The sequence below is a fragment of the Rhinoderma darwinii genome, chromosome 1, assembly GCF_050947455.1.
Source record: "Rhinoderma darwinii isolate aRhiDar2 chromosome 1, aRhiDar2.hap1, whole genome shotgun sequence".
Taxonomy (NCBI): Eukaryota; Metazoa; Chordata; class Amphibia; order Anura; family Rhinodermatidae; genus Rhinoderma; species Rhinoderma darwinii.
This window is the reverse complement of record NC_134687.1, coordinates 658836502-658857946: the sequence shown is the minus strand read 5'-3', so window position 1 is coordinate 658857946 and position 21445 is coordinate 658836502. Positions and strand designations below refer to the sequence as shown.

Here is a 21445-nt window from a genome sequence, read left to right as displayed (position 1 = left end):
CCTCTACAAGTCCGTCTCTCCTCCCCCTCTACAAGTCCGTCTCTCCTCCCCCTCTACAAGTCCGTCTTTCCTCCCCCTCTAGAAGTCCGTCTTTCCTCACCCTCGAGCAGACATAAATGCCAGTACATATGCCCTCATCATCCACCGTCTAGACTACTCCCCCATCCTCCTCTGTGGCTTTCCATCTATCACTATTACACCCTCCTACCCATTCTCACCTCTGCTGCAGGGGGTAAATCTACCTCTCCCCTCATTCCACCTCTGCAGTCACTGGTCACCCATTACCTACTAAATTATGTACAACACTGTGCCAAAAAAAACGCACCAAAACCGCACAGAAATGACCGCATGTAACCTTACCTTACTACTGCATCATGGGAAATCTCATGACTGATAATAGAGGAAACACGAAACAACAGCGGTGACCGGAAGTCATGTACACCCGACCAGCGCTGCTCCACCTCATAAACCGCAAGGACCTGTGATGACGTCACCACCACGTGACCGGGTCAGGATGGGCGGGGCTTAAAAGTGGAAAGGCAGCATAGTCCCGCCCCCTCACAGAAAGACCACTCATGTCACGTGATCATCATCGATTTACACATTGCAGGAGCCCCGCCCCTGTCACGTGATTAACTTTCGCTTCTTCCTTATGCAGCACATGAGCCCCATCCCTCATGTCAAGTGATCATTATCAGTGCTGCACACAACAGAGGAGCCCCGCCCCCAATGTCACGTGATCATCATCATCATAGGTAATGCATCGGTCACGTGATCTTGATATTATCACATGTTCTTCATCCACCGCCTCTCTCCGCGGATAAGCTCCGCCCTCTTGCTTCGGTCACATGGTGGTGAGGTCTTCACAGGTCGTTTAGCCGCAAACTATTATAGTTTGCATTAATTAACTCCGATCACTCCTGCGCCAGTCACATGTTCCTTATGACCCCTCATGTCACGTGATCATCATCACAGGTCCTTCATCCACCGCGACTCTCCATTGATAAGTCCCGTCCCTCCTGCCACGGTCACGTGGTTGCGACGTCAACACAGCCATTCATTCACCGCGTCTCTCCTCTAATAAGCTCCGCCCCTCCCGCAACTGTCACGTGGTGGTGACGTCATCACAGGTCCTTCAGCTATTGCCGTGTATGAGGTAGAGAGCAGCGCTGGTCGGGTGTTCTCTCTGTTATCAGTCACCCCTGTATACAGAGAGCTGTCAATCATTGAGTGACCCCGCCCACTGGACTCCTAGCCTGGATGTAACCCCTCCAGTGCCGGCCTCTTTGGGGTAAGTGGTTATTTCTGGTCTTTGTAGTGGTCGGATGTTTTGTGGGACGAGTCGTATTTTGTAATGACATAATATTCGGGACATACAACTTATTCACTGACTTTTATACATTTCTTGTTAATGTCGTTCACCGTGCGGTTTAAGGGAATGTTCACACGTAGCGAATACGACCCACAACACGCAAGGAAATCACCCCGAATATTCACCCCAAATGGTGGACGTATAATCCTCCCGAATATCTACTACAGAAATACAACAAGGCCGATCCCCACCTCTCCCAGCGTTACCATAGCAACACGTCCCTGCTCTTCCGGCTGTGTCCAGGTGACCCCTATAATGACATGTGACCTCTCCGGCCTGTGATTGGCTGCAGGGGTCACATGACTCTTTCTTTTTTATATATGTGTAACCTGCAGCGTTGCTGTGAACACGCGGTGGAGCCGCAGAGGATTCTGGGAACAATGGCGTTTGTTGCGGAACTTGACTTTCCCATTGAACTTAATGGGGAAATTCTGCAACAAATGCGCCGCGAATCCGCGGTATAAATCCGATATCCTGCGTGTTTATAATCCGCACCGCAGGTTAACCCCTTCACCGCCAGGACAGGTTCTGTTTCCCCCCTCCCCCCCTCCCCGTATTCTCAGATCTGTAACTGTTTTTTTTCTCGGTGGACGGCGCGGTGCGAGGGATTGTTGTGTTTTCGGGGACGAGTTGTATTTGTTCATCACGTTTTAATAAGTTTTTTTACATTGTTCTCCGTGCGGGTAAATAACATTATATTCTGAGTGTTACGGATGTGGTGATTCCGTTTATTATATTGTTTTTTTTACATTAATTTAGACAAAAATTTATTTATTTTTTTAATTTTTTTACTTTTTTGTATATAACTATAAACTTTATTTATAAAAGATGTTATCCCTCCCCTGGGGCCGTGGAGTAGTGATGATTAGATCGCTGGTACAATACCCTGTGAGGGCTCGTCTACATGTAGCGGAATACGGGAGCAGTGAAGTGGGTGAGATGTAACAAATCTCATCCAGACGCTGCGTAAAAATTCCGACCAGAGATTGACCTGCGCTGCGTATTCTTCGTACATGTCCATTCCTGCTGCGGAAAGTGACTGAATTGCTGCGTTTTTAGAGGCGACGTCACCATCCCCCAACATTGTGAAGAACGCAGCAAAATCCGCCCCATTTTCTACAGTAAAAACCCCAGGAAATGGTGCGTTTTTCTGCAGCGGAATGTCGGCTACTTTCAACCGAATTGCTGCAGAATTTGTGTGTGGACAGGCCCTTATACTAATGTACCGCAGTATATCGTGATTAACATGAATGGGTTAAAGAGGCTCTGTCACCAGATTCTGAAACCCCTATCTGCTATTGCATGTGATCGGCGCTGCAATGTAGATTACAGTAACGTTTTTATTTTTTTAAAAACGTTCATTTTTGGCCAAGTTATGAGCAATTTTATATATATGCAAATGAGCTTTGAAATGGACAACTGGGCGTGTATTGTGTTTTTAACTGGGCGTGTTTACGTGTATGACGCTGACCAATCAGTGACCAATCAAAACCAATCACATAAACCAATCACGTTCTCCGAATATTCACAGCGCAACCAATCTGAAAGTTTACAGTGCTTGGGAATAAGTGACTGGGGCAGAAGAGGATGGAGGCGCAGCCTTATATAGTGGATCGAGCGGGTTCCCCAGCAGCATTTTAAAAAAACAGGATCCTGACCTATCCATAGAGTTTAAGGCAGCACAGAGTATTTCAGGAGATGAGCGTGCGGATCTTGTGCGGGGTGGTGACTTGACAATCATGTGAAGGTGTTATTGAGGACAGGAGTGGAGGAGAGGTAACAGACTGAGAGCTACGTAATGGTAAGAGCAGAGTCCACAGCAGCACAGAATATTTCAGGAGAGTAGCGTGCAGATGTTGAGGAGTGTATGACGCTGACTGGTCACTGATTGGTCAGCGCCATACACATAAACACGCCCAGTTAAAAACACAATACACGCCCAGTTGGACATAACGAAAAAAACACGCCCAGTTGTCCATTTCAAAGCTCATTTGCATAAATATAAAATTGCTCATAACTTGGCCAAAAATGAAAGTTTTTTAAAAAAAACAAAAAAAACTTTACTGTTATCTACATTGCAGCGCCGATCACATGCAATACGAGATAGGGGTTTGAGAATCTGGTGACAGAGCCTCTTTAATAGCAGCAGAAAAATGCCCCCCCCCCAGGCTGCCATGACAACCATCTTCCCCCCCGTGATCACCTGAGAGATATGCCATACATGTCTGATATATGGGGGTCCCCCCTCCTATGTGGAGAACTTTCGATACTGTTTCAATGCCGTGCTCCCTGAAACGGTTCGATACCGTTATTTCTGTACCGTATTTTTCGGACTATAAGACGCCGTTTTTAGCAAGAAAAAATCTTGCTAAAAAGTCCCTGCGTCTTATAGTCAGCAGTAAAGGGACCCGACAGCACCGGGCCCCCTGACTGCTCTGCTTCTTACTTAACCCCTTCCCGACCCGTGATGTGCCGACTCATCATGGAGGGGGGAGGGGATGATGTTTGGAGTGGAGCGGGCTGACACGCTGCTCTAACGGATAGGAATAGCGATGGCGCGGTCAATAGCGAACACGGCATTTATAGGGTTTTCCCATGTAGGACATTTATGACATGTCCACTGGAGATTCCAAGAAAAGTAGCAGGACACCAGCACACGTCTCCAGATCTTCAAAGCGGTTTTATTGTCAAAACATCCACGACAAACCGGCAACGTTTCGACCCCTAGTGAGTCACCACTTTGAAGATCTGGAGACATGTGCTGTTGTCCTGCCGCTTTTCCTGGAATTTGCATTATGCCGGAGTGGGTTTGCCTGGCTTGCCTGTAACTGCCATTCACTTCTATGGGAGTAACGGGAACCGCGTAGATCAGCCAGTTAGGGTATGTTCACACGCTTACTAAAAAACACGGAGCTGCTTCCAGAGAAAACAGCCTCTGATTTTCAGGCCTTTTTGAAGCTGAAAATGAAGCTTCTTTTAATTTGGAGCTTCTTTTGAGGCGTTTTTCATAATGTTCAATGGAAAATCGGCTACAAAAAACGCCTCAAAAGTGACATGCCTCTTCTTTTTACGGAGCGTCTTTTTACGCTCCGTTTTTTTAAAACAGAGGCGTAAAAAGACGCTCCCTGTGGACTAAATGCTGTTTTTCCCATTGATTTCAATGTTTGTAGGCGTTCAGCTTCTGTTTTTTCAGGCGTTTTTCGACGCGTAAACGCCCCAAAATACATCTGAAAACACTGCCTGTGAACATACCCTTACGCTGATTCCGTAACTCGTCCATGTATTGCAGTGTATTGTGCCGGCGATCTAATGATCGCTGGTTCAAGTCCCCGAGGTGAACTAATAAAATCTGTAAAAAGAAAAAAAATGTGATACATTTTCAGGAGTGTAAAAATAAATATTAACCTTTTCCCACTTCCCCAAGCACAATGCCAAAAATAAAAAAAAGGAATCAAATAAAAAGTGCCAAAAATGCCTCTCAGAATGTGGTGAACAAATAGTTTTTGCTTTGTAAAAGTAGTAGAAGTAAAAAAATAAAAAAAAATTCCAATTTTTTGTTGTCTAAAACCTGGGTGCCTCTTATAGTCCGGTGCGTCTTATAATCCGAAAAATACGGCATTGCGATACGAAGCTGTGCTGCGCGGCCACACAGATCAGCATTGTAACACATGAATGTAGTTAGAGCGGGGCTGTGGCTGTGTGATACGTGCATCACCCCGCTCGTAAGTCCTGACAAGTGCGCGCGCGGTCAGCATGAGGTGATGCGACCAGCACTGCACTAATGATTGCCGGCACTGAAGTCAGAACATGGGCGCACTGCAAAACACTCACATGTTCTGTCTTCAGTGCCTCCGCTCATTAGTGCAGCGCCGGCCGAATAACCTCGTTCTGACCACGCACGCGCACTTGTCAGGAGCGGGGCAATGGCTGTATTACACAACCGCAGCCACACTCTAACTGCAGAGATCAGAGAAACCTCTTATCTCCACCGCTATTCCCCTAAATGCTGCGATCAAAGCTGACCACAGCATTCAAGAGGAAAATGAGAAGGGGGGAATCCCTGATGGAGGGACACACCATATATGGGCAGACAGCCCAGGGTCCATTGAAGGACTCCAGGGCTGTCAGCCCATATTTCCTGTTAGGACATACCTCAGTATGACCTAACAATTGCCTGTGTACTATCAGTATATAGATATATACAGTACATTACTATCAGTGTATAGATATATATACAGTACATTACTATCAGTGTATAGATATATATACAGTACATTACTATCAGTGTATAGATATATATACAGTACATTACTATCAGTGTATAGATATATATACAGTACATTACTATCAGTGTATAGATATATATACAGTACATTACTATCAGTGTATAGATATATATACAGTACATTACTATCAGTGTATAGATATATACAGTACATTACTATCAGTGTATAGATATATACAGTACATTACTATCAGTGTATAGATATATATACAGTACATTACTATCAGTGTATAGATATATATACAGTACATTACTATCAGTGTATAGATATATATACAGTACATTACTATCAGTGTATAGATATATATACAGTACATTACTATCAGTGTATAGATATATATACAGTACATTACTATCAGTGTATAGATATATACAGTACATTACTATTAGTGTATAGATATATACAGTACATTACTATCAGTGTATAGATATATACAGTACATTACTATCAGTGTATAGATATATATACAGTACATTACTATCAGTGTATAGATATATACAGTACATTACTATCAGTGTATAGATATATACAGTACATTACTATCAGTGTATAGATATATATATATACAGTACATTACTATCAGTGTATAGATATATATACAGTACATTACTATCAGTGTATAGATATATATACAGTACATTACTATCAGTGTATAGATATATACAGTACATTACTATTAGTGTATATATATATACAGTACATTACTATCAGTGTATAGATATATACAGTACATTACTATCAGTGTATAGATATATATACAGTACATTACTATCAGTGTATAGATATATACAGTACATTACTATCAGTGTATAGATATATATACGGTACATTACTATCAGTGTATAGATATATATATAGTACATTACTATCAGTGTATAGATATATACAGTACATTACTATCAGTGTATAGATATATATACAGTACATTACTATCAGTGTATAGATATATATACAGTACATTACTATCAGTGTATAGATATATATACAGTACATTACTATCAGTGTATAGATATATATACAGTACATTACTATCAGTGTATAGATATATATACAGTACATTACTATCAGTGTATAGATATATATACAGTACATTACTATCAGTGTATAGATATATACAGTACATTACTATCAGTGTATAGATATATACAGTACATTACTATCAGTGTATAGATATATATACAGTACATTACTATCAGTGTATAGATATATATACAGTACATTACTATCAGTGTATAGATATATATACAGTACATTACTATCAGTGTATAGATATATATACAGTACATTACTATCAGTGTATAGATATATATACAGTACATTACTATCAGTGTATAGATATATACAGTACATTACTATTAGTGTATAGATATATACAGTACATTACTATCAGTGTATAGATATATACAGTACATTACTATCAGTGTATAGATATATATACAGTACATTACTATCAGTGTATAGATATATACAGTACATTACTATCAGTGTATAGATATATACAGTACATTACTATCAGTGTATAGATATATATATATACAGTACATTACTATCAGTGTATAGATATATATACAGTACATTACTATCAGTGTATAGATATATATACAGTACATTACTATCAGTGTATAGATATATACAGTACATTACTATTAGTGTATATATATATACAGTACATTACTATCAGTGTATAGATATATACAGTACATTACTATCAGTGTATAGATATATATACAGTACATTACTATCAGTGTATAGATATATACAGTACATTACTATCAGTGTATAGATATATACAGTACATTACTATCAGTGTATAGATATATATATATACAGTACATTACTATCAGTGTATAGATATATATACGGTACATTACTATCAGTGTATAGATATATATATAGTACATTACTATCAGTGTATAGATATATACAGTACATTACTATCAGTGTATAGATATATATACAGTACATTACTATCAGTGTATAGATATATATACAGTACATTACTATCATTGTATAGATATATATATACAGTACATTACTATCAGTGTATAGATATATATACAGTACATTACTATCAGTGTATAGATATATACAGTACATTACTATCAGTGTATAGATATATATACAGTACATTACTATCAGTGTATAGATATATACCAGTACATTACTATTAGTGTATAGATATATATATATACAGTACATTACTATCAGTGTATAGATATATATACAGTACATTACTATCAGTGTATAGATATATATACGGTACATTACTATCAGTGTATAGATATATATATAGTACATTACTATCAGTGTATAGATATATACAGTACATTACTATCAGTGTATAGATATATATATACAGTACATTACTATCAGTGTATAGATATATATATACAGTACATTACTATCAGTGTATAGATATATACAGTACATTACTATCAGTGTATAGATATATATATACAGTACATTACTATCAGTGTATAGATATATATACAGTACATTACTATCAGTGTATAGATATATACAGTACATTACTATCTGTGTATAGATATATATATAGTACATTACTATCAGTGTATAGATATATACAGTACATTACTATCAGTGTATAGATATATATACGGTACATTACTATCAGTGTATAGATATATACAGTACATTACTATCAGTGTATAGATATATATACAGTACATTACTATCAGTGTATAGATATATATACAGTACATTACTATCAGTGTATAGATATATATACAGTACATTACTATCAGTGTATAGATATATATACAGTACATTACTATCAGTGTATAGATATATACAGTACATTACTATCAGTGTATAGATATATATACAGTACATTACTATCAGTGTATAGATATATATACAGTACATTACTATCAGTGTATAGATATATATACAGTACATTACTATCAGTGTATAGATATATACAGTACATTACTATCAGTGTATAGATATATACAGTACATTACTATCAGTGTATAGATATATACAGTACATTACTATCAGTGTATAGATATATATACAGTACATTACTATCAGTGTATAGATATATATACAGTACATTACTATCAGTGTATAGATATATATACAGTACATTACTATCAGTGTATAGATATATACAGTACATTACTATCAGTGTATAGCTATATATACAGTACATTACTATCAGTGTATAGATATATATACAGTACATTACTATCAGTGTATAGATATATACAGTACATTACTATCAGTGTATAGATATATATACAGTACATTACTATCAGTGTATAGATATATACAGTACATTACTATCAGTGTATAGATATATATACAGTACATTACTATCAGTGTATAGATATATATACAGTACATTACTATCAGTGTATAGATATATATATACAGTACATTACTATCAGTGTATAGATATATACAGTACATTACTATCAGTGTATAGATATATACAGTACATTACTATCAGTGTATAGATATATACAGTACATTACTATCAGTGTATAGATATATATACAGTACATTACTATCAGTGTATAGATATATATACAGTACATTACTATCAGTGTATAGATATATACAGTACATTACTATCAGTGTATAGATATATACAGTACATTACTATCAGTGTATAGATATATATACAGTACATTACTATCAGTGTATAGATATATATACAGTACATTACTATCAGTGTATAGATATATATACAGTACATTACTATCAGTGTATAGATATATACAGTACATTACTATCAGTGTATAGATATATACAGTACATTACTATCAGTGTATAGATATATATACAGTACATTACTATCAGTGTATAGATATATACAGTACATTACTATCAGTGTATAGATATATACAGTACATTACTATCAGTGTATAGATATATACAGTACATTACTATCAGTGTATAGATATATATATACAGTACATTACTATCAGTGTATAGATATATATACAGTACATTACTATCAGTGTATAGATATATACAGTACATTACTATCAGTGTATAGATATATATACAGTACATTACTATCAGTATATAGATATATATACAGTACATTACTATCAGTGTATAGATATATATACGGTACATTACTATCAGTATATAGATATATATACGGTACATTACTATCAGTGTATAGCTATATATACAGTACATTACTATCAGTGTATAGCTATATATACAGTACATTACTATCAGTGTATAGATATATATACGGTACATTACTATCAGTATATAGATATATATACGGTACATTACTATCAGTGTATAGATATATACAGTACATTACTATCAGTGTATAGATATATATACAGTACATTACTATCATTGTATAGATATATATACAGTACATTACTATCAGTGTATAGATATATACAGTACATTACTATCAGTGTATAGATATATATACGGTACATTACTATCAGTGTATAGATATATATACAGTACATTACTATCAGTGTATAGATATATATACAGTACATTACTATCAGTGTATAGATATATATACAGTACATTACTATCAGTGTATAGATATATATACAGTACATTACTATCAGTGTATAGATATATATACGGTACATTACTATCAGTGTATAGATATATATATAGTACATTACTATCAGTGTATAGATATATACAGTACATTACTATCAGTGTATAGATATATATAGTACATTACTATCAGTGTATAGATATATATACAGTACATTACTATCAGTGTATAGATATATATACGGTACATTACTATCAGTGTATAGATATATATATAGTACATTACTATCAGTGTATAGATATATACAGTACATTACTATCAGTGTATAGATATATACAGTACATTACTATCAGTGTATAGATATATATACAGTACATTACTATCAGTGTATAGATATATATACAGTACATTACTATCAGTGTATAGATATATACAGTACATTACTATCAGTGTATAGATATATACAGTACATTACTATCAGTGTATAGATATATATACAGTACATTACTATCAGTGTATAGATATATATACAGTACATTACTATCAGTGTATAGATATATATACAGTACATTACTATCAGTGTATAGATATATACAGTACATTACTATCAGTGTATAGATATATATACGGTACATTACTATCAGTGTATAGATATATATATAGTACATTACTATCAGTGTATAGATATATACAGTACATTACTATCAGTGTATAGATATATACAGTACATTACTATCAGTGTATAGATATATATACAGTACATTACTATCAGTGTATAGATATATATACAGTACATTACTATCAGTGTATAGATATATATACAGTACATTACTATCAGTGTATAGATACATACAGTACATTACTATCAGTGTATAGATATATATACAGTACATTACTATCAGTGTATAGATATATATACAGTACATTACTATCAGTGTATAGATATATATACAGTACATTACTATCAGTGTATAGATATATATACAGTACATTACTATCAGTGTATAGATATATATACAGTACATTACTATCAGTGTATAGATATATACAGTACATTACTATCAGTGTATAGATATATACAGTACATTACTATCAGTGTATAGATATATATACAGTACATTACTATCAGTGTATAGATATATATACAGTACATTACTATCAGTGTATAGATATATACAGTACATTACTATCAGTGTATAGATATATACAGTACATTACTTTCAGTGTATAGATATATATACAGTACATTACTATCAGTATATAGATATATATACAGTACATTACTATCAGTGTATAGATATATATACAGTACATTACTATCAGTGTATAGATATATACAGTACATTACTATCAGTGTATAGATATATACAGTACATTACTATCAGTATATAGATATATACAGTACATTACTATCAGTGTATAGATATATATACAGTACATTACTATCAGTGTATAGATATATGCAGTACATTACTATCAGTGTATAGATATATATACAGTACATTACTATCAGTGTATAGATATATATACAGTACATTACTATCAGTGTATAGATATATACAGTACATTACTATCAGTGTATAGATATATATACAGTACATTACTATCAGTGTATAGATATATATACAGTACATTACTATCAGTGTATAGATATATATACAGTACATTACTATCAGTGTATAGATATATACAGTACATTACTATCAGTATATAGATCTCTACCAGTACATTACTATCAGTGTATAGATATATATATATATACAGTACATTACTATCAGTGTATAGATATATATACAGTACATTACTATCAGTGTATAGATATATACAGTACATTACTATCAGTGTATAGATATCTATACAGTACATTACTATCAGTGTATAGATATCTATACAGTACATTACTATCAGTGTATAGATATATATACAGTACATTACTATCAGTGTATAGATATATATACAGTACATTACTATCAGTGTATAGATATATACAGTACATTACTATCAGTGTATAGATATATACAGTACATTACTATCAGTATATAGATATATATACAGTACATTACTATCAGTGTATAGATATATATACAGTACATTACTATCAGTGTATAGATATATATACAGTACATTACTATCAGTGTATAGATATATATACAGTACATTACTATCAGTGTATAGATATATATACGGTACATTACTATCAGTGTATAGATATATATACGGTACATTACTATCAGTGTATAGCTATATATACAGTACATTACTATCAGTGTATAGATATATATACAGTACATTACTATCAGTGTATAGATATATACAGTACATTACTATCAGTGTATAGATATATACAGTACATTACTATCAGTGTATAGATATATACAGTACATTACTATCAGTGTATAGATATATATACAGTACATTACTATCAGTGTATAGATATATATACAGTACATTACTATCAGTGTATAGATATATATATACAGTACATTACTATCAGTGTATAGATATATACAGTACATTACTATCAGTGTATAGATATATACAGTACATTACTATCAGTGTATAGATATATACAGTACATTACTATCAGTATATAGATATATACAGTACATTACTATCAGTGTATGGATATATATACAGTACATTACTATCAGTATATAGATATATACAGTACATTACTATCAGTGTATAGATATATATACAGTACATTACTATCAGTATATAGATATATACCAGTACATTACTATCAGTGTATAGATATATATACAGTACATTACTATCAGTGTATAGATATATATACAGTACATTACTATCAGTGTATGGATATATATACAGTACATTACTATCAGTGTATAGATATATACAGTACATTACTATCAGTGTATAGATATATATACAGTACATTACTATCAGTGTATAGATATATACAGTACATTACTATCAGTGTATAGATATATATACAGTACATTACTATCAGTGTATAGATATATACAGTACATTACTATCAGTGTATAGATATATATACAGTACATTACTATCAGTGTATAGATATATACAGTACATTACTATCAGTGTATAGATATATACAGTACATTACTATCAGTGTATAGATATATATACAGTACATTACTATCAGTGTATAGATATATATACAGTACATTACTATCAGTGTATATATATATATACAGTACATTACTATCAGTGTATAGATATATATACGGTACATTACTATCAGTGTATAGATATATATACAGTACATTACTATCAGTGTATAGATATATATACAGTACATTACTATCAGTGTATAGATATATATACAGTACATTACTATCAGTGTATAGATATATACAGTACATTACTATCAGTGTATAGATATATACAGTACATTACTATCAGTGTATAGATATATATACAGTACATTACTATCAGTGTATAGATATATACAGTACATTACTATCAGTGTATAGATATATACAGTACATTACTATCAGTGTATAGATATATATATACACAGTACATTACTATCAGTGTATAGATATATATATATACAGTACATTACTATCAGTGTATAGATATATATACAGTACATTACTATCAGTGTATAGATATATATACAGTACATTACTATCAGTGTATAGATATATACAGTACATTACTATCAGTGTATAGATATATATACAGTACATTACTATCAGTGTATAGATATATACAGTACATTACTATCAGTGTATAGATATATATACAGTACATTACTATCAGTGTATAGATATATATACAGTACATTACTATCAGTGTATAGATATATATACAGTACATTACTATCAGTGTATAGATATATATACAGTACATTACTATCAGTGTATAGATATATATATACAGTACATTACTATCAGTGTATAGATATATATACAGTACATTACTATCAGTGTATAGATATATACAGTACATTACTATCAGTGTATAGATATATATACAGTACATTACTATCAGTGTATAGATATATATACAGTACATTACTATCAGTGTATAGATATATACAGTACATTACTATCAGTGTATAGATATATACAGTACATTACTATCAGTGTATAGATATATATACAGTACATTACTATCAGTGTATAGATATATATACAGTACATTACTATCAGTGTATAGATATATACAGTACATTACTATCAGTGTATAGATATATACAGTACATTACTATCAGTGTATAGATATATATACAGTACATTACTATCAGTGTATAGATATATATATACAGTACATTACTATCAGTGTATAGATATATATACAGTACATTACTATCAGTGTATAGATATATATACAGTACATTACTATCCGTGTATAGATATATATACAGTACATTACTATCAGTGTATAGATATATACAGTACATTACTATCAGTGTATAGATATATATACAGTACATTACTATCAGTGTATAGATATATATACAGTACATTACTATCCGTGTATAGATATATACAGTACATTACTATCAGTGTATAGATATATATACAGTACATTACTATCAGTGTATAGATATATATACAGTACATTACTATCAGTGTATAGATATATATACAGTACATTACTATCAGTGTATAGATATATATACAGTACATTACTATCAGTGTATAGATATATATACAGTACATTACTATCAGTGTATAGATATATACAGTACATTACTATCAGTGTATAGATATATATACAGTACATTACTATCAGTGTATAGATATATATACAGTACATTACTATCAGTGTATAGATATATACAGTACATTACTATCAGTGTATAGATATATATACAGTACATTACTATCAGTGTATAGATATATATACAGTACATTACTATCAGTGTATAGATATATATACAGTACATTACTATCAGTGTATAGATATATATACAGTACATTACTATCAGTGTATAGATATATATACAGTACATTACTATCAGTGTATAGATATATATACAGTACATTACTATCAGTGTATAGATATATATACAGTACATTACTATCAGTGTATAGATATATACAGTACATTACTATCAGTGTATAGATATATATATACGGTACATTACTATCAGTGTATAGATATATATACAGTACATTACTATCATTGTATAGATATATACAGTACATTACTATCAGTGTATAGATATATATACAGTACATTACTATCAGTGTATAGATATATATACAGTACATTACTATCAGTGTATAGATATATATACAGTACATTACTATCAGTGTATAGATATATATACAGTACATTACTATCAGTGTATAGATATATATACAGTACATTACTATCAGTGTATAGATATATATACAGTACATTACTATCAGTGTATAGATATATACAGTACATTACTATCAGTGTATAGATATATACAGTACATTACTATCAGTGTATAGATATATATACAGTACATTACTATCAGTGTATAGATATATATACAGTACATTACTATCAGTGTATAGATATATACAGTACATTACTATCAGTGTATAGATATATACAGTACATTACTATCAGTGTATAGATATATACAGTACATTACTATCAGTGTATAGATATATATACAGTACATTACTATCAGTGTATAGATATATATACAGTACATTACTATCAGTGTATAGATATATACAGTACATTACTATCAGTGTATAGATATATACAGTACATTACTATCAGTGTATAGATATATACAGTACATTACTATCAGTGTATAGATATATATACAGTACATTACTATCAGTGTATAGATATATATACAGTACATTACTATCAGTGTATAGATATATATACAGTACATTACTATCAGTGTATAGATATATACAGTACATTACTATCAGTGTATAGATATATATACAGTACATTACTATCAGTGTATAGATATATACAGTACATTACTATCAGTGTATAGATATATATACGGTACATTACTATCAGTGTATAGATATATACAGTACATTACTATCAGTGTATAGATATATATACAGTACATTACTATCAGTGTATAGATATATATATACAGTACATTACTATCAGTGTATAGATATATATACAGTACATTACTATCAGTGTATAGATATATATACAGTACATTACTATCAGTGTATAGATATATACAGTACATTACTATCAGTGTATAGATATATACAGTACATTACTATCAGTGTATAGATATATATACAGTACATTACTGTCAGTGTATAGATATATATACAGTACATTACTATCAGTGTATAGATATATACACGGTACATTACTATCAGTGTATAGATATATACAGTACATTACTATCAGTGTATAGATATATACAGTACATTACTATCAGTGTATAGATATATATACAGTACATTACTATCAGTGTATAGATGTATACCGGTACATTACTATCAGTGTATAGATATATACAGTACATTACTATCAGTGTATAGATATATACAGTACATTACTATCAGTGTATAGATATATACAGTACATTACTATCAGTGTATAGATATATATACAGTACATTAAAGTGTAAAAATAAAAAAACAAATAAAGTAATGTTAAATAAAGAAAAACATATTTTTTACTATAAACTTTAAAATAAGTCTCGATACATAAAATTATCACATATTCGGTATCATCGCGACTGTAATAAGACATTTATTGCGTCATTCATGATGTTTAGGCTGTTATAAAATAGAAAACTGCTTTCTTTCACTTATTAATGTGAGGCACGAGGTGTGACGATGATGATGCATTTTGGCCATTATGAGGAACATGATGGGGTTAATTACTATTAATGTGAGGCACATGGAGGTTCAAAATTCATCATCATCACACCTCGCGCCTCACATCAGAAAATGATTTTTTGTTAATAAAAAAAAAAAGTTTTTCTGATTGTTGGCAAAGTTTCGTATTTGGTGACGGTTCTGAGAAGATGTTTCTCTCAATGATGAATAAGTGAGGTTCTGTATGTCACACATGATGTTGTCCCCTGTATGATCTCCATCTTCTCCTTTCTTCATAAAGACGTCTGCAGTACTAGATCCTCCAGTTCCTCCAGTTTTCTCATCTTCTCCTCCACAACGCTCCTTCTCCTGAGTGACCCACCAAGGATGGACAAGGACAGGAATGAGATGAGCAGAAGAATATTAGTGAAAAAAAGAAAAAATTTGATATCCAGTAACCCAAGAAATTTTGTGGACCAAATGCTATCCTAGTAATTAAAGCAAGAAAGTAAAAACAAAAAAAACCCTCTAGGATATATCAGCACTCACATGGGTATGTAGTAAAAATAAATAATTTTATGAATTAAGTAGTTAAAAAAGGGGAAAAGAAAAGTCTTATCACAGACCAATTCCCATGAGGAAATAACATTGATATTACAAATAACAGTTCATGCAAATGTGACCAGTAAATGTCATCACCCAAAAATACATGGAAACAAGGTCACATAATTTATATAAACATATCCAATGACAACATATATGCAGTGCACAATTGAAGAGTAAATATCACCCTTTTAGAACAAGGAGGACGTAAGCACACTAAGCCTGTCTGACATATGGAGGGTTAATGAAGTAGAGGAGCCAGGTTATAGCCAACAAGCAGGAGTTGAAGATAAGCGTGTAATATACTCATCTGGTTACGAGATCGTCAGTCCAGAGTTCATCTGTTTATCACTCACAAAGACTTGCTGTGACTACGTGGAGACGAGTATTTTCAATAGGGTTTCCTGACCCATAGCAGGGCTCCCAGTTGTTTGGGAGTAAGTCTCCCTCCTCACTTCAACTTTGTAACAAAGTGGATCAGCTCCAGAGCTCTTGAGACAGCTGGGTAAGGTTGTAGTTACCACATGCAGGCAAGGCCGTTCTCTCAGATAGGGATCACAAGTTAATACCCTTCTTGTTATGATGTCTCATTTCTTTGTTTTATATAGTATCAAGGCTTTTTTCCTCAGGTTCAATGGTAGAAAAAGTCAGCATGCAGAGGTAGCTTGACTCTAACAAACCAGCATGGTTTGTGATATGGCACTGCAAGCAGCCACATCAGAGATAAACGGTGTGATGACGTCTCTCACCACCGTGCAACAGTCTGTCTAACGCGTTTCATCCCAGCTGGGACTTCATCAGAGACAATCATCTCCTGAATGACCCACCAAGAATGGACAAGGACAGGAATGAGATGAGCAGAAGAATATTAGACTTCACCTTGGAGATCATCTACCTGTTGAGCGGAGAGGTAAACTTTTCTACATTATAGAATAAGTCTCCAGTATTACAGATGTGGGGTCACTAGAGCTCTATACAGCGGGGTCACAATCTCCCTCTCTCTACTGAGGGGGGAATACTGTGTTCAGTTCTCTAAGTGTCTCTCTCCATACACAGGAGTACACAATAGTGAAGAAGACATCGGGTGACTGTACGACTCCCATCATCCATGAGTCAGGAGGATGGAGCAGTAGTCAGAGCCCCATCACAGAGCCTCCCCCTCACTCCCGGATACATGAGAAGAAGATCTTAGAACTGATCTACAAGATGACTGAGCTGCTGACTGGAGAGGTGACACTGCTGGGAATGCTGGGAAATTCTACAGTAACAGCACTGGAGGTGTCTGGGTGATGACTGTATCATTGTGTGTGTCAGGTTCCTATAAGGTGTCAGGATGTCACTGTCTATTTCTCCATGAAGGAGTGGGAGTATCTAGAAGGACACAAGGATCTGTACGAGGAGGTCATGATGGAGGACTACCGACCGCACACATCACCAGGTGAGAGGAGACAGATTTATATATTGGCATTACTGTGGGCACAGGCTGGACTGGTGGCCATGTTGAAGTCCTAATACCCTCATGTGCAGTACATATACACGTGTATACAATGACGTGTATACGATTTTGGCTCCTTTTACATCACGTTAGATCTCTACATTTCGCGCTGCCGGCTGCTCATAGCTCTGCATTAGAAGTGATATTACGTTGTACAGCGCTGGCAGTCGTTCTGGATACGGGAGCCATGGAGACGAGCAGGACGCTCTGTCTCCTAATGCAGAGTTATGGGCAGCCGGCAGAGCGGACTATGGGCAGTCCGTGCTGTAGTTAGAAGTAAACATGATAATCGTCTTTCTAAATGACTTGTATTATCAGCACACTCCGGCAGTATAATAGTTTTCTATATAATGTCCGTATAATCGGAGGTTCTCTTTAATATTACAAGGTATGGGTACTAGATTCTGGAGATGGGACGATCATCCAGGGATTTATTGTGATTTCCAGATTTGGAGTCAGGGAGGAGGTTTTTCCCCTAATGAGACAATTGTCATCCTCCTCATGGGGGGTTTGTCTTCCTCTGGATCAACATGGTGGGATTATAGGATGCACTTGATGGACTTGTGTCTTTTTTCAGGCAAACAAAAATGGACTAGGAGGCAGCACTTCCAAAAATGTAGCGGCCTTTAATCACCCATGCAACGTTTCAGTCCACCAGGACTGAAACATGCTTGAGAAAGGTCCTGGTGGACTGAAACGTTGCATGGGTGATTAAAGGCTGTTACACTTTTGGAAGTGCTGCCTCCTTGTCCATTTTTGTTTGCCTGATATTGAGGACCGTGGACCAGGTTCTGTGGAGGCGTGCACCGCTCTGGTGGTCCAGTGCTGTGGTAACTTTCTACTTTTGTGTCTCTTTTCATCCTAATTATCTATGTAACACAGAATGTATGGAGCAAAATTTACCACTAGTATAAAGTGTTCTGAAAAAACAATCTCACAATGACTTGGATGAGTAAAATCTTATTCCCACTTGTGCTATTTACATTCTGTAGGTAATTATTATTTATTTTTTTATCTCATTGAATATTTGATTTTGTTTTTTTCATTTGACTTTAGTTAAAAAAATAATTATTTTCATACAGCGTTTATGTCTCCTCCATGCACAGGAGCTGGATCATTCACTATCAGCTGAATCCGTAAGTGAAGTGAACTGACAACTCGGCTGAGAGCGGTTCCTGTGTATCCATGTTCTTCACCTTAGATGTGATCGATGTTATTGTGATCGATGTTATTGTGATTCTGCGTGTGAGACACAGGACCCGCTCTCAGCCGAGTTGTCAGTTCACTTAACTTACGGATTCGGCTGATAGCGAATGATCCATCTCCTGTGTATAGTGGAGACGTAACCACTGTATCTTGAAAATAAAAATAAAAGCTTTTAATCAAAGTAAATCCCCCAAAAATGTGTTTAAACACTTCAAGTATGTATGTATATATATATATATATATATATATATATATATATATATATATATATATATATATTGTTTTTAATTAATAAAAATAAAAGCAAAATATTGGCTACAGAAGTGTAAAACCTGCTTACTTACTATGCAGGGAACTCTCAAAGTAGAGGTTTCCCGTCCCGTCCCCCCCACCCATTTCCATGTATATCCATGTGCACAGAACGCAGATACAGTAAAATACTATGGTGGAGCAGGGGGCCGTTGGCGCCCCGCCATTCACTCTGGTATGTTACAGTCTACTTTAGGCCTGTTGCGTACAAGGTTAAGGAACATTCACACAGGTAGCGAGGACCTCAACATTGTAATCTCGGCTCTGATGAGTAAACCTAGAAGTGTAGAGAGAAGTGTCTGATATATAGACAGATATACAGTAGTCATGTATTCAGTCACTGTGTGTTTCCTACAGATGGATCCAGTAGGAGAAATCCACCAGAGAGATGTCCCAGTCCTCTGTATTCCCAGGACTGTCCAGAGGAAAATCACAATGTCCCAGAGAATCATCAGGTAGATGAAGCTGAGCCCTATACCAGATCTATATAGGGGGGTGTGGAGCTTTATGGTCCTGCGGTCATAGATGTGGTCATAGATTTTGGTGGTTTCTTATGTTGATCTGTTAGATTCTTCGCACTCTCTGCTGTATTGAACTGAATTGTTACATATGTGAAATCAGGGGGAAGATCTGACTAATAATAAAGCGGAGGATGAAGCAGAAGAAGAGCGGATGAGGAGCGATCAACCGTGTAAGAGTGAAGTGGAGGAGGAAATTCCAGGAGGTGTTACCACAGGTCAGTAATAATGAATTTAGAAAGTGAATTGGGAGGTTTGAAAAGGTGGGGTTCCTCCTTAGTTCTACATTACAGTAACACTTCAGACAATGTGTTATACATAGCGCAGGGCCTAAGGGAGCTATGACTGCACATAGAAGTTCTCTACAGGGTGTTCTATGAATCCGGTCATGCTCTAGGCTTAGCAT

At 34.1% G+C, this 21445-nt stretch overlaps 1 protein-coding gene across 1 annotated transcript in view; it reads left to right on the top strand.

Annotated features, from left to right (window-relative positions):
* Positions 1-939: 939 nt before the first annotated feature.
* The window catches only part of LOC142707153 (oocyte zinc finger protein XlCOF8.4-like), a 33247-nt gene continuing 12741 nt past the window's right edge, over positions 940-21445 (top strand). Inside the window, exons 1-7 of the mRNA XM_075848314.1 lie at positions 940-1291; positions 17210-17461; positions 18141-18421; positions 18568-18741; positions 18826-18949; positions 20879-20976; positions 21143-21257. Of these exons, the coding sequence (XP_075704429.1) occupies positions 18344-18421; positions 18568-18741; positions 18826-18949; positions 20879-20976; positions 21143-21257 (589 nt within the window). The 5' untranslated portion in view covers positions 940-1291; positions 17210-17461; positions 18141-18343. The remainder of the gene's footprint in view (positions 1292-17209; positions 17462-18140; positions 18422-18567; positions 18742-18825; positions 18950-20878; positions 20977-21142; positions 21258-21445) is intronic.